The sequence below is a fragment of the Malaclemys terrapin genome, chromosome 13, assembly GCF_027887155.1.
Source record: "Malaclemys terrapin pileata isolate rMalTer1 chromosome 13, rMalTer1.hap1, whole genome shotgun sequence".
Classification (NCBI taxonomy): domain Eukaryota; kingdom Metazoa; phylum Chordata; order Testudines; family Emydidae; genus Malaclemys; species Malaclemys terrapin.
In genome coordinates, this window is record NC_071517.1 from 4,925,531 (window position 1) to 4,941,412 (window position 15,882).

General features: G+C 39.7%; 1 protein-coding gene across 1 annotated transcript in view; it reads left to right on the forward strand.

The window, feature by feature from the left end:
* The window catches only part of LOC128847858 (uncharacterized), a 51,106-nt gene extending 36,128 nt beyond the window's left edge, over positions 1-14,978 (forward strand). The window contains exons 5-6 of the mRNA XM_054047583.1: positions 14,663-14,789; positions 14,914-14,978. Coding sequence (XP_053903558.1) covers positions 14,663-14,789; positions 14,914-14,978 — 192 coding nt within the window. The remainder of the gene's footprint in view (positions 1-14,662; positions 14,790-14,913) is intronic.
* The last annotated feature ends 904 nt before the right edge of the window (positions 14,979-15,882 follow it).

Genomic DNA, 15,882 nt, shown 5'->3' on the forward strand with positions numbered 1-15,882 from the left:
GACTGTCAATGAGACCTAGGCATCTAAGGTACTTGCGGGGATTCTCGAAAGCGTTTTATGTGCTTTTGAAAATCCCACTCAACATCCCTTTAGGTGTTGAAAATATATACCTTTGAAAATCCCCCACTCTTTTGATCCCTCATTTGTTACAACTCCATCTTTGTACACCTCTTTGAAAAGGCAGTTCCCAGCATTAACCTAAACATGTCAAATACAACTTGAGTGCAGGACCTTCCTGGTCTACACTGGGGGCGGGGAGAGGGATCGAACTCAGATCCACAACTTCTTAGATCGAATTAAAATTACTTACTTCGCGTCCTCGTGGCGCTGGATTGACGGCCGCCGCTCCCCCGTCGACTTTGCTTCCGCCTCTCTCACTGCTGGAGTTCAGCAGTCGACGGGAGAGCGATCGGGGATTGATTTATCGCGTCTTCACTACACGCGATAAATTGATCTCCGATAGATCTATCGCTACCCGCCGAGGTGAAGTGCACAGAAGCAGGACCCTCTGCAGCAAACTCTGCTGGAACACTTTTAAAAAGGAGTAGCACTTGTAGAATTTTTTTTTAAATGTGTAATGGCCTAATCTACAAGGCCATCTGCAAGCAGCTTGGGGGGTCTCCAGCAAAGATGACAGGGTTCATGCTGTGACTTAGTGGAGACCACTGAGTTGGGATAGGGAGGTGAAAAGAGAGGGAAGAACCTACATTGTATTTCTTTTTCCTTTTAACAAGAAAGCAATAAACCAAAAAGCATTTCCTACAGGTAGCCATTAAATCATTCAACACGCAGGTCTCCTGAGATTGGCGAGGTTCCTCTTTCCTTTCCAGAATGGACTTTTACTAACCATTTCTCATCTAATGTTCAGTGTCTTCACCTGGCTCTCTTAGGACTTTTACCCAGACTTGCTCCAGCGTGACAGCACCACAGCTCTTTCTGAGATGGACTTTGGCCCATGCATAACTTTCAAAGAATTTTTCAATGGGTCCCCAATGACGCCAGCCAAGGGCTCTGTTTTGCTCGTGATAATGTGCTAATGCTCCGAGACCTGGCATAAATTTTCTCTATGAATCGTCATTTGTCAAAGTCACAACATGGGGTTGGGGTGGGGGGGAAAGAAATCTTGGCTTTAGTTTTGTTTTCTCTCCCATGTGACTTCCCCCTCCCCCACTCTCTGTCTCTTAATCTCTAAAACATCTGATTATACAGAAAGGGTACATAAGAAAAATAAAGACTTTAGTTTTTTCCCTTCTGTCTCTTTCTGTGTGTGTATGTCTGTTTGTTCTTAACATTTTTATAATGGAAAATAAGAGTTCATTAAGGGAGCCTTCACCACATTTTGGGTAGGAAAATGCTTCATGAGATTTGGTGAACGGGCACTCATTCCAAGTGAAGGCATCATTTGGACCGATAACATTAGATGGAAAAACATGATCATATTTGAAGTGGGGCCAATGGCTGGTGTGATTTGTTTTTAATCAGCTCTGCAGGAACAATCTAACAGAGCACATCAAATGTTCACTAAGGCTAGTTAAAAACAAGGATGGGGAAGAAATCATATAACCGTTTTCAACATATTTTCCATTTGCTTTTTCTTTGAAATTTTTCAAATTTCAAAATTTGAAATTTGGAAGAAATTAAATACTAGCTCTGGAAATTATTGAAAATATATAGAAAAAAAAACACCTATAGATGTTGTCAATTTGCCCTGTCCCTCTGCCCCATATGACACCTCCACCCCCCCCCCGCACACACACACACACCATCACCAAATTTTAGATGTCTAATGTTCACTGATATCCAGTGATATCTGGCAGCCTTCTCCAAATCCCGTCTGCAGCCATTTGTTAAAAACAACAGCAATCAGTGCCATGGGTGATTGTGATCTTGCTGATGTTAAACTCAGACGTGCATCTCCTGGGACCATTGAAGACTCACTGCTGCTTTTATAAAGAAGGAAAGGAAGGGGAAAGAGGGTAGATCATCTTTTTGTATCCTGGGATGGGAATCTCAACCATTTTTTCACACATTGGATGCTGGACTCCTCGTCAAACAAGTGACTCCTCAACCCAAGCCTGGTTTCTTCTTTCTATTAAATGACAGTGCAACCTCAAATGAGCAAGACAAAATCGGTTGCATAATGGAGGGGCCCTTCCAATAAAGGTAGAGCACACTGGGCCAGATTTGCATACTCCGCTTATTCATACTCCTGAATTTTGTGTGCATTTGCTGTGATTGCATGCACACTTATAATTGTGCATACAAACTACCCGTGTATGGGCCAGAATCTCAACTGTTCAGAATCACCATAGCTTCACTGAAGTTAATACTGTAGATCTCTGCCAATGTACACAATCTGAAGATCTGGCCCTATGTGTCCATGTGGGCATTTGTGCCAGTGTCCTCAGGCACATCAAAGATGTGAAATTTATCGTGGAGCTATAAAAATCTAGGATAATATATTTGTAGATAGGCTCTTAAGGGGGATAGTTGCCTACTAGAGGTATCTTGTACTGATTTCATTGTGGTTACAAAAAAAAAGAAGATAGTACATTTCTTGGGCATCTTAATCCGTGGAGTATAGTTGCAATAGTTATAACACATCTACCGCTGGTTTAGAGGGAGATTTTACTTTCTGTGTTAAAACATATTCTCACACATGCACATCACTGTTCCGGAGGAAGGATTTACATGGCAGCGGATGCCATTATCTGATGAACAAATCTTTTAACCACTTTATGTGTCAGTTTACTCGCTAGTACATGAGAACCAGAGACTGATGTGTGCTGAATTTTAGGTCATATTCTCCCACTGACGCAGTATTCTTACAACCATAGATAGGTAGGTAAGCAGAAAGATAGATAGATATGAAAGAAAATAATGTTTCTTAATATGTTGTAGGTTAAAGTTACTTATATAATACATTTGGAAGAAGTATGAAATTAGTTTCTGGAGCTTTGTTTTTCTCTAATAAACTGCACAGACTAGATCTTCAGCTAGTGTCAAATGACGCAAACTGATATACATTGATATAAAAAGTTTCAGAGTAACAGCCGTGTTAGTCTGTATCCGCAAAAAGAAGAACAGGAGTACTTGTGGCACCTTAGAGACTAACAAATTTATTAGAGCATAAGCTTTCGTGGACTACAGCCCACTTCTTCGGATGCATATTTGTTAGTCTCTAAGGTGCCACAAGTACTCCTGTTCTTCTTTTTATTGATATAAAAAGTGATGCAACATTTTTTTTAATTAATGCATTGAAGTCAGTGGATCTGTATCAGTGTTGTCCAAATATAAAATCCAACTATTACTCAAGTATTATAGGCATTTGTTGAAAACCCAGGGTCCAATTCTGCAACCCCTTTCTGTGCAAGCAGTCTCCCATGGGGACTCGTTTTTACCCCCCTTCCCCCCCACTCATGTTGAGTAGCACTCATTCACATGAGCAGCACAGTTGCCAACTTTCACGGGGTAAATATGCACCTCAATTTTCACAACAAGCCAAAAATCAAGCTAATCCTATTTCAAAACAAGGCCAAAACAAGCCAATCCCTAAGAACCCCAACACTCTATGTGACTAGATCCCCCTGGCGTGCAGTCTGGGACTATGGTGGGCCCTCTGTGCACCCCAACTCTCTCCCCCCCTTGCCTCTGCTTGCTGGGAGCTGATCAAAAAAAAAAAAGAAAAGAAGCAACAAGCGACGAGCCAAACGAACAGCAAGCTACAAGTCAAAAACTAGCCAACAAGCAACTCACAAGCCAATTAAGCCAAAAACAAGCCCAATTTCTACATTTTTTTTCGTGGGTTTGGCATGTCAGACGAGCAGTGTCATTAAAATCGATGGGATTATTCACATAAAGTGATATTCTTTGAGTAGTACCTTACATTAACTACAGTGACACTAGTTGCAGATCAAGGTACTACTCTACATGAGTATGGCTAGCAAAATCCAGCCTGTAAAATCTTGCAGAATGGGGCCCCTAGTCTGTAACGCATAATTTCATTTAAACCATTAATGGATGGGCTTTGCAACATCTGCTGGGAACAACTGGATTTCCATAATGACCGAGAGAAAGCACAGAACCTCAAACTCAGCGAAACCAGGCATTAAACCTCTCCTTTGTTGCATTCTGTCATTTGATATGTAGCTGTTTTGCTTTTAAATATTATATTTAATACCGATTGGTCTCTCTGCATTGAAGTGGCACAGTTCCTACTTTCAGCTGTTTAACAGGCACGAAAGCTTTATCTTCAAAATATCCTAACAGGCTGTATCCTAAATCATGGCATGAAATCGAGCACATTTCTGTGATTGTTCTCCGTGCGTGAGCCACATCAGTTTTGCTGGCAACCCTCCCAACCTCTGGCATCCTTCCTCAGCAGCCTGAAGTCCAATTAGACTTCACCTCAGGTAACTCTTCAAAGGAAAATTCTAATAAACTTAATGTGATGGGCGACATGTCAGGAAAAAAAACAACAAAAAACCCCCAACCCCATTAAGTCCGGTTTTAACCTGCAGTGGAAAACAAGCCATGGGGTATTTCCACGAGAAATCTTGGAAACCATACAACGGATGGAGGGTGAATGGATGGGGAGAAGGGAGTTCTTCGCCGAGGTCTGCTTCTAACTGAATGTTCATGGGTTAGGTTTAGTGTTACATACCTCTGCTGACAATTTGCTACACTTGGTATCAGGAAGATTAAGGGGGAAATGTTAAGAGAGGTCTCTTACCTGAGCAGAAGGGCCACATGAGGCTGGAGGGTTTTTTTGGAAAGTTTCTCTTTTCATCAGGCCTCATTCTAAGCTCATTTATGCCACTGTAAACCCCACTGACTTCAGTGGTGTTACTCCTGATTTATTATGACAGGAAGTGAGATCAGAAATCAGAAAGTAACAAGGTACTTTCTCCATGACAAAGATCCTGGAAGGAGAAAATAAAGAAAGACAATCCAGGCAAGCTCTCCAGTCCAGCAGAGTTGTGCTCAATACAGGGCCAAAGGGACTGGAAGGGAGCAAAGACTGCTGATTTAACCCACCTGATTCTGGGGCTGGGAGTTTACTGGGCTGGTCTCTGCCATCAGTTAGAGCCACCTCTGGGTGGTTCTAACGTAAGTCCAAATGCCCACAGCCCTGTTCCAGCATCCAGGGATCACCAGGGCGCAGAGAAGCCTCATAAAAACACTGCCCCAAATACAGCGTGTGGGAGAGAGAGGTTTCTTTGCCACCCAAAAATTCTTCTACACAAGAGGAGTCCTCAGGGGACCAGATGTCTGCCAGTTTGATGGATGCTTTGCATTGTTGGAATGGTGCAAAGCAGTGGGTGCAGAGCCAAGTACTGAGCCCAAAAGCGCTCGATGCTCCTCTTGGTCACACCAATGTCCATCACAAGTCATTGAAGCTAATAGGAGTTACTCCAGTGTAAAATGAAAATAAACTGGGTCTGAAACAGGCCCAGTGTAATGACCATTTAACTAGCTCTTAATTTCATATAAACAGAGATGAAAAGAACTAATTAAACTGGAATTACCCTTAGGAAATTCGCGCCTCTGATTCCTGATAAAAGCACAGATTTTATATATATATTTTAAGAGATTAATTTACTCAAACTAATTACATTAATGCACATAATTACATGTTTATACAACACATTACATTCAATTTTTCTTACAACATATTAGATGTCATGTCAGTTACCTCTTCTGAAAAATGTAGTTAGTTTAAAAAAATCCTAGTTTTAATAGTGAACTGTTAAAGCTAATTGTATTAATTTACATCATTATATTAATTAATGTACATTTTATTTAGCACAGATTCTGTCTGATGTAATACAAAATAAATAGTTTTTATTTAGCAGGAAAGGCTGCAAACTCATGAACCTTTCTAGAGATGTATCCTTTTGAATATGGTTATCAGTAAAGATACTGCCTGATATCTCTGGGTAAATACAGCAGAATTAGCTGTTACCCACACTGTGGTGCATTATTTCAGTTCGTAGCTGGCCCCTCTGTGTAATTTTTCTTCACAAACTCATATGGAGGTGAGTTAGTGATATTTAATATACCAAAGAGATCCACACTTCAGATTTAAGAGTTCTAAGGTTAAGAAGAAATTGTCTAAAACATAATGGATCAGAATTTTGAAAGTGAATCTTAGAAGCAATTGCTAACTCTGTTTTCTCTTTACTTGAGCTGGTCCTTTTTTGGTCTAATCAGGGAATTTTGATAAAACTTTGAAATTTGAAAAAAAAATTCAGGAAAAATGTGATAAAATGTTCACAATTTTTAAACCTGTTTAGAGCATCTATAGAGGTAGTCAAAATTTCATTAAAAAAATGTTAATGAACATTTCCCCCCCCCCCCTTTTTTTAATTTTAACATTCTTGTGAACTTTCCCTTTTCCCCCACAATCAAATCTTGTATTTAGTGCTGCTTTGTAACATTTATTTCCAGTTGCTAATACTTGTGATTACAAGTTCACAATATTCTGCAACATTCACTAAAGCACCTTTGACTTCAGCTTGCTTAAAGTTAAGCATGTGCTTGAGTACTTTGCTGAATCAGAGCCTATATGAACATTCCCACTATTATAACTTATTCAGTACAATATCCACAGAGAGAAGATACATAAGGGACATGATAGAAGCAATTTAAAAAATGAATTAATAATCATGAATAATTGTTTGCAATACTATCCCAGCTCTCATGTCATTTGCTAGGAACCCAGACATATGAGCCATCATATCCAAAAGGTTTTACTGATTATGGGTACCTCAATTTTTAGATGCACAACTGGAGACATCTTAAAAGGCCCTGAGTGTCAGAAAATGGTGAGGAACCATTTTATGAAAATCAGGCCCCTTTCAGGAGTCTCAAGTGGGATACTCCAAAACTGGACCCTCAAAATCATTATTAACTTTTGACAATCTTGGCCAAAGTCAATAAAAAACATAGGTGCTAATTTATTCATTTCCTATTGATCAGGGAGAAAGGTAATTTGATATATTCCTTGATTGTGCATTTCAAAATCTTGGAGAACATTGTTTTTTAAACAAAGAAATTGGTTACATTATAATTACACTTGGAAGAATTTGTTTTTATTAAGATAATTTTGACAGAGAGTATCAATGCTAATTTTTAAGCTTTTTTTATTTTTATCAATTTAAAATGTCACAGATATTATGGGGGGTAGATAGTGAGGAGGTCGGACAATAATTATTTAATGACAGGAGATGCTGAGATTCAATTAATGAAAGGTTTACGGCTGTTAAAATACAAATTGTCAACATCATATATCAGAATATACAAAGTAAATATACATAAATCAAAATCCAATAAATTCTCAAGCAGTATTTTTCATACTTTTCCTATCTGTAAATGACTATTATTGATGGAAATACGTTTTTTTTGAGTGTGTACCGTGAAATCAACGTTTACCGACATCTACCGGTAAAAATCTAATCCTTCCAAGCTTCCAAGCTTAATTATACAGTAATTTCCCAAGGCATCAGTGATTCCAGACACCCATTTTTTACAAGAAAACAAAATTACCACACAGTTTCTAACATCAATAGTCACCTTTCCTCATGCATAAAGCATATGAGCACATTTTTGGCCAAAGGTATTTGAACAACCGAAAATGGGAAGGAAGAAACATAGACATGTTTTAGCTTTCTGACAAACTGTCTTGATGAACAGATTCCTAGCACCAGCCAAAGAGTGAGGACAGAAAAATGGTTCCCCGTGGTGCAGACTGAGATCTCCTCTAATAACAGAATGAGTGAGCAAATCAAGGGAACCACAACTTTCCTACTGTGTGGAGAGACCACAAATAATGGAAGATAAACAGATACAAAAAGGAACTATTTGTTTTCCATACACGTTTATTTTGTCAGGCATCAATATATTTACAGTTTGGCCTCTTATATCTTCACTATAAGCTCATTTTCTTCCTTAAGAAGCTTGAACTTGGATTTTGGGTCTCGGTCCAGTTTGTAGTGGGTTTTGGCTTTATTTGAGTGGGGGTTAAAATGAATGTTTGTAAATCAAGCTGTATTCATATAAACCATCTCTATATGGGGGTTTGCCCCAATGTAGCAACACCAGAGACTAAAATCCCAATGCAGGTAAGCACTTTTGTGCTAATTCCACAAGACAAACATAACTGGGTTTTAGCCCACGAAAGCTTATGCCCAAATAAATTTGTTAGTCTCTAAGGTGCCACAAGTACTCCTCGTTCTTTTTGCTGATACAGACTAACACGGCTACCACTCTGATAACTGGGAACATTATTCAGAAGTTTGTTGTTATTTTAGTTTATTTTGTTTTAAAATATTAAAAAGGCACCTACCCAAAGCTCTAAGCGCCCTACCACCATTAGAAACAATAAATTCCCAGCAGCATTAAAGTAGTCATTTCTCAGGAACTCAGCCAAACATCCAGATACCTACAGAACCTCCTTTGCAGCCCCTATGGTATAGTGCATTTTAAGGAAATAGGACCTCATGATGACAGACAGAAGCATATATGAGGTGTCATGTTGGATGGGACCAACGGCCCATCTATGTCAATAACATGTCTGTGGCAATAATTTAGGCTGGAAGCTTTAATACCATGTGGTATTGAGGCCACGCGTAACCCAATGATCAATGTGTGCTATGTGTCCCCCTCGGTGCCCAATCCACAGAAGATGAAAGTCTGTTACAGACCCAAGCTGCAGAGCTTGGTTCTTTAGCAGAAACTACACAAACTCATGCTATTAGCTCTGGATGTCCCCACTTCAATCCCCTGTGTCAGCCATGATGGCTGCCGACACATATGTGACAGGATACCTACACTCACAGATGACCCTAAGTGCCTCTGCAGTGTGTCATTTGTGGACACATTCCTTCTTTTAAGTGCGCTCATAAAAGGTATATTAGAATTGGAAAAAGTACAGAGAAGGGCAACAAAAATGATTATAGGTATGGAGCAGCTTCCATATGAGGAGAGATTAAAAAGACTTTTCATCTCGGAAAAGCGACGTTTAAGAGGCATGATGATAGAGGTCTATACAATGGTGAATGATGTGGAGAAAGTGAATAAGGAAGTGTTATTTAGTTCTTCACATAACACAAGAACCAGGGGTCACCCAATGAAATTAATAGGCAGCACGTTTAAAACAAACAAAAGGAAGTACTTCTTCATACAACGCACAGTCAACCTGTGGAACTCCTTGCCAGGGGATGTTGTGAAGGCCAAAACAATAACAGGGTTCAAAAAAGAACTAGATAAATTCATAGAGGACAGATTCATCAATGGTTATTAACCCAGATAGTCAGGAATGCAACCCTCATGCTCTGAGTGTCACTAGCCTCTGACGGCCAGAAGCTGGGAGTGGATGAAAGGGGATGGATCACTCAGTGATTGCCTGTTCTGTTCATTCTCTCTGAAATATCTGGCATTAGTCACTGTCAGAAGAAAGAATACTGGGCTAGATGGACCATTGGTCTGACCCACTGTGGCCATTTTTACGTTCTTACGTGCTGACCGAACTCTGAGTTTAACATGATTTCCTGGCACATCAACACAACTCGTGCAGTTCCTTAGCTATGTCAAATTATAGGTTCCCCTCTTTTCTGTTTACCAGGAAACACACAGAGATGACCCTAAATACCTCTGGGATTATGGAGAAGAAATTAGATATGTAGTGTATCTGTGCTGTAACATGGATACCTGCCTTGAGAAAGGTAAGAGTATGCATGTTCTATTGTATTAGCAATCAGATGACAAAGCATGTGACCTAGAAAGACATCAGTCTTTGGTACTTATATATCACCCATCTTCATAATATCTGAGCACCTCATAATCTTTAATGTGTTTAGCCTCACCACATCCTTGTGAGGTAGGGAAGTGCCATCATCTTCATTTTGCATATATCCTCATCTCAGGCACAGAGACATAAAGCGACTTGTAGCAGAGAAAGGAATTGAACCTGCGTCTCCCAGTTCCCCAGCCCAACTACCAATCCTCCCTTTCTTGCATGCAGCATGCATATATTGTATACATATATGATATTTACAGGAAAATCAACCTAGGTACTGGAGATATATACGTATCAGCCTGAGTAAAGTCACTTAAATATTAGTTCATAAAAGTTTCCAAACAGTTAGTAAATCCTGGGCTAATCTTCAACTCATGTTCCTGAGATAAGAAGCAAAAGAAAAAGAAAGAAAGAAAGCAGCAATCCTTTTATGCCTCCAGCCACATATGGTAGGTCTATTTCTTTCAGCAGATGTGAATAAAAATAGATATATTTACAATTATAGTTGGATACAGAATTGAGGATAAACGAACAGAGCAGCCGTTTTCATCAATGCTAATGCCATAATAGTCTGGATTATGCAGTGTGCTCTTGCTGTAATAACATTCGTTTGCTGTCAGCGCTCCTGTGTAAAAACAAATTAGCAGGATGATTAATGAATATCAAAAACAGCATGTGGATTCTCCTCTGTGATGCCTCAACCCAGTGTGAAATGGGCTGACATGAGAGCTGTCTGTACTGTCTGGACATCACTATGTCTCTTCTGCAGATGCTGGGATGGAGCAAGGGGCTTTCTAGCCACATTGTTTAGGGAAAAAAAAAAAGTCGTGATGCCATATAAAAATAGCAGTAAAAGACAAAGTGTGTCAAAACACACGGTTCTACATAGGCTCTGATCTTAGCATTGGAATCTAGTGGGCAGATTCTCGTGCTCCCACGCAGGCCTATTGCCCTCAATGAACTCGAGACAAGCATAAAAGTCCACTCCTGTGGATCCAATTACAATCCCTTGAGGGCAGCATTGTGACAACAGGCACTATAGAAAACAGGCAGGCAGGCAGACAGACAGACATCTAGGCAGGGTTTCTCAAACATCATTGCACCATGACCCCCTTCTGACAACAAAAATTACTACACGACCCCGGGAAGGGGGACCGAAGCCTGAACCCCACCACCCTGGGTAGAGGGACCAAAGCTCAATCCCTGCCACCCTGGGGAGAGGAAGCGCCAAAGCTTGAAAGCTTCAGCTCTGGGCGGTGGGGCTCAGACTTCGGCTTCAGCCTTGAGCCCCAGCAAGTCTAACAGCAGTCCTGGTGACCCCATTAAAATGGGTTTGCAACCCACTTTGGGGTCCTGACCCACAGTTTGAGAACCGCTGATAGAGCAATAGCACTATGTAAGTTAATGCCAGAGATTGATTCTGGCAATAAAGACAGTATGGAGCCAGACTCCTGTCTTTTATCAGAAAGGAACATGGTCCAGTGATCAGGGAACTAGTCTAGGACTAGGAGCTGCAAATGCAGTTCCATACTCTGCCACAGACTTCTTGTGTGACCTTTGGCATGTCACTTAATCCCTCTGTGCCTCAGTGCCCCACTCATAAAATGGAGATAATAGCACTTCTTTACCTCATGGAATGTTATGAGGATAAATATTTTAAAGATTGAGATGTGCTCTTGTCCTGTGATGATGGGAGCTATGTAAGCACCTGAGAGAGTTTCAGTAGTGTTAATCCAGACACACTCCCTTGACTTTGCTGCAGCTAATTTGGTTTTACATCAATGCAAGTGAAATAAAAATCTGTCTATCACAGGACAGAATGTTTTAAGTAGTTAGAAAAATAGACTGAGTGTGTGTACTCCCTGGTTCTATTCTTGGCTCTCTCACTGACTTCCTCTGTAACCTAGTAAGTCACTTAACTTCTCTATGCATTAGTTTAAAAACGCCTACAGACTTCATAGCATTGTTGTGGGATCTAATTAATGAATGCTTTTATGGTGCTTATGGAACAGTATAAAAGAGCAAAATATTTGAATTGAATTGTTACAATGGTGATATTTTAATGCATTATATATGGGATGACTTAATCAATGAAGAAAACAAAATCTATGCTTCTAATTAGAAAAAAATGTCCTAATTTCCAGGACATGTTCAATGGCTGAATAGATAAGGACATAAAAATGGCCATACCGGGTCAGAGCAGTGGTCCACCTAGCCCCAGTATCCAGTCTTCTGAAAGTGGCCTGTGCCAGATGCTTCAGAGGGAGTGAACAGAAATAGTAATTTATCGAGTGATCCATTCCATGTCGTCCAGTCCCAGCCTCTAGCAGTCAGAGGTTTCGGGACATCTAAAGCATGGGGTTGCTTCCCTGACCATCTTGACTAATAGCCATTAAAGGACCTATCCTCCAGAAATGTATCTAATTCTTTCTTGAACCTTCTGGCTTTCACAACATCCCCCGGCAACGAGTTCTACAGGTTGACTGTGTGTTGTATGAAGAATTACTTCCTTGTTTGTTTTACACCTGCTGTCTATTGATTTCATTGGGTGACTCCTGGATCATGTGTTAGTGAATAAGGAAATGTTATTTACCTCTTCACATTTCTCCACACCATTCATGATTTTTATAGATCTCTAACATATCCCCTCTGAGTCATCTCTTTTCCACGCTGATAAATCACAGTCTTTTTAATCTCTCATCATAGGGAAGCTATTCCTTACCCCTAATCAGTGTTGTTGCCCTTCTCTGTACTTTTTCCAATTGAAATATATATTTTTGGAGATGCACCATGGATGTATATGGAGACATTATGATATTTTCTGTCTTATTATGTATGGTTCCTAACATTCTTAGGTTTTTTTGTTTGTTTTTTACTGCCATTACATATTAAGTGGATGTTTTCAGAGAACTATCACAATGATTCCAAGACCTCTTTCTTCAGTAGTAACAGCTAATTTAGACCCCATCATTTTGTATGGGTAGTTGGGATGACGTTTTCCAGTGTGCTGTGCATTTATCAACACTGAATTTTTTGCCACAGTGTAAATCATTGTCGTCTGCTTTGGACTTAACTGGCTTCTTCAGTAATATTGTATCATCTGCAAACTGTGCTACCTCACGCTTTACCCCTTTTTCCAGATTACTTATGAATATGCTGAACTGCACTGGTCCCAGTACAGATCCATGTATGACCCCACTATTTTCCTCTCTCCCCTGTGAAAACTGACCATTTAGTCCCAGCCTTTGTTTCCTATCTTTTAACCTGTTATGGATCCATGAGAGGACCTTCTTTCTATTCCCATGACTGCTCACTTTGCTCAAGAGCCTTTGGTGAAGGACCTTGTCAAAGGCTTTCTGAAAGTTCCAAGTACACTATATCCACTGGGTCCACCTTTGTCCACATATTTTTGGTACCCTCAAAGAATTCTAATTGATTGGTGAGGCACGATTTCCCTTTACGAAAGTCATCTGGACTCTTGTCCAACATATCTTGTTCCTCTGTGTGTCTGATAACTCTGTTCTTTTGCTATAGTTTCAATCAATTTGCCATGTATTTAAATTACGCTTACCAGCCTGTAATTGCCAAGATCACCTCTGAAGCCTTTCTTAAAAATCAGCATCACATTATCCATCTGCTAGTTACCTGGTGCAGAGGCTGATTTAAGCAATAGGTTACACACCACAGTTAATAATTCTGCAACGCCATATTTGAGTTCTTTTGGAACTCTTGGGTGAATATCATCTGGTCCTGGTGACTTATTACTATTTAATTGATCAATTTGTTCCAAAACCTCCTCTACTGACACCTCAATCAGGATAGGTCCTCAGATTCATCACCTAAAAAGAATGGCTTATGTGTGGGAATCTCCCTCACATCCTCAGCAGTGAAGACATAGGCAAAGAATTCTTTTAGCTTCTCCACAACAGCTGTGTCTCTCTTGAATGTTTCTTTAGCACCTCGATTGTCCAGTGGCTCCACTGATTGCTTGGCAGGCTTCCTGCTTCTAATGTATTTCAAAAAATGTTTGCTGTTAGTTTTTGTGCCTTTTGCTAGTTGCTCTTCAAATTCTTTTTTGGCCTGCCTAAATATACTTTTACACATAGCTTGTGACAGTTTCCTTTCCCTTCTCTTCAGCAGGATTTTACTTCCAATTTTTAAAGGATGTCTTTGTGTCTAACCACCTCTTTCACTCTGTTGTTTAGCCATTCTGGTATTTTTTTTTTTAATGTCAGGTATACATATAGTTTGAGCTTCTATTATGGTGTTTTTAAAAAGTTTCCAGGAAGCTTGCTGGTATTTCATTCTTGTGACTGTTCCTTTTAATTCCTATTTAACCAGCCTCCTCATTTTTTGTTTAGTTCCCTTTTATGAAGGTAAATGCTACTGTGATGAAGTTGTTGTTTTTTATTCCCCTCCCCTCCCCCCCCCGCAAGGATGTTAAATTTAATTACATTATGGTCACTATTAGCAAGTGGTTCAACTATATTGACTTTTTGGATCAGATCCTGTTTGCCAGTCAGGACTAAATCAAGAATTGCCTCACCCCTTGTGGGTTTCAGGATGGTCTGGTCCATGAAGAAATCATTGATGGTGTCCAGAAATTTTATCTTTGCATCCTTTTGTGTCTCTTGTGTTAGTGGGAGCTTGGGAGAAACCAGCATATTTGTTCTGAAATTTCAGTTGTGTCATATAGTGCACATGAATCAGACCAATGTGTTTTCTTTATTAATGAAATACCCCTAAAAAGCTTACAGCCAAGAAGAAAGAAAGCAGGCATGTGTTCTGTTGCTCTTTTGACGCATTTTCCCCCCTTTATTGTATTTTCTTTTTTAAACATCTACCTTTTTTACTACTTCCTAGATCACATACCTGAACGGAATCAGAGCGAAATCTGACCACAGAGAACTGGCATCTGTCATCAAAATATACCTCCAGAGAGCTCGTGTTTGTTTTTCTTACTGTACATATGTGGTCTGCAGCATTGTGGGTACTTTTTAACCTTTTTGTGTGAAACATCCACCTCTCTGTTTCATGAGTGCTTTAGATGGTTCTATGCAATGCCATCCAGTCATACACAAGTTATAAACTTAGTGTGTTTCATTTTCCTGTAGCTTTCTATTTAGATCTTTCACATATGGTCAATGAAGTAAAAGAAATACAAGTAAATGCCAGTTGACTGCATTTCTCAGTTAAGGAAATGCTTTTATTTTTACCTTAGAGAAAATCCTCACCATTAAAATCTTACACATTTTTATATTGATTTCCAGTATGTATATTCACGAATAAGGCATACTCATGTGAATAAAGATTGCAGGGTCTGGCCCATGAGACCTCAAATAATTAAAATGGAAAGAAATTAGAAAACCGTCTTTGCTTTTCACCAAGGGTTTGCTGTTTGTTTACTTTTTTTACACTCACCCGCCCTGGCTTGCTTCACTTTTATATAATCATTTGCCTTCACAGGTTCTCCTGCACTAGCTCATTTGTACTGTCTGTCATTTTAGAATGTTCCAGAGGAATGCTTTATATTAAAAAAAAACCAAAAATATTATTTTCACAGACATTAAAAAAGGACAGTTTCTAATGATAAGCTTTGTAAAACCCTTTTAATGTTATTATATTACTAGTTTCCAGTAGCACTCGCAATGTGTTAGGTGCTGTACAAACATAAAGGAAGGCATGGCCACTGCCCCATGGGTTTACACTCTTTTTAACAAAGCCTAAATGTTAAGTTTTAAAACTATGTGTGTCCCTTTAAACCTGGGGACTAATACTGTTTGATTCTGGTTCTAACAGTTAAGGCTTTAGCATAGCAATGGGATAGACTAACTTCCCTTCTGAAGTGCTAGTACAAATTTGGTTTAAGTCAATAGTGTCAGGCAGTCATTATTGGGCCAGAGGCCCAACTGGTGTAAACAGCATCGGTCCACTGAAGTCAAATGAGTGATGCTGATTTACAACAGCAGAAGATTTGGCTCATTAAATTTGGAAGGCTTCTCAGAGGCCTGTTTGAAAGGAGCTGATAGTTTCAGTCCTGGTCCTAATATACAAGGATCCACATTTCTGTTGGCACTAACTGG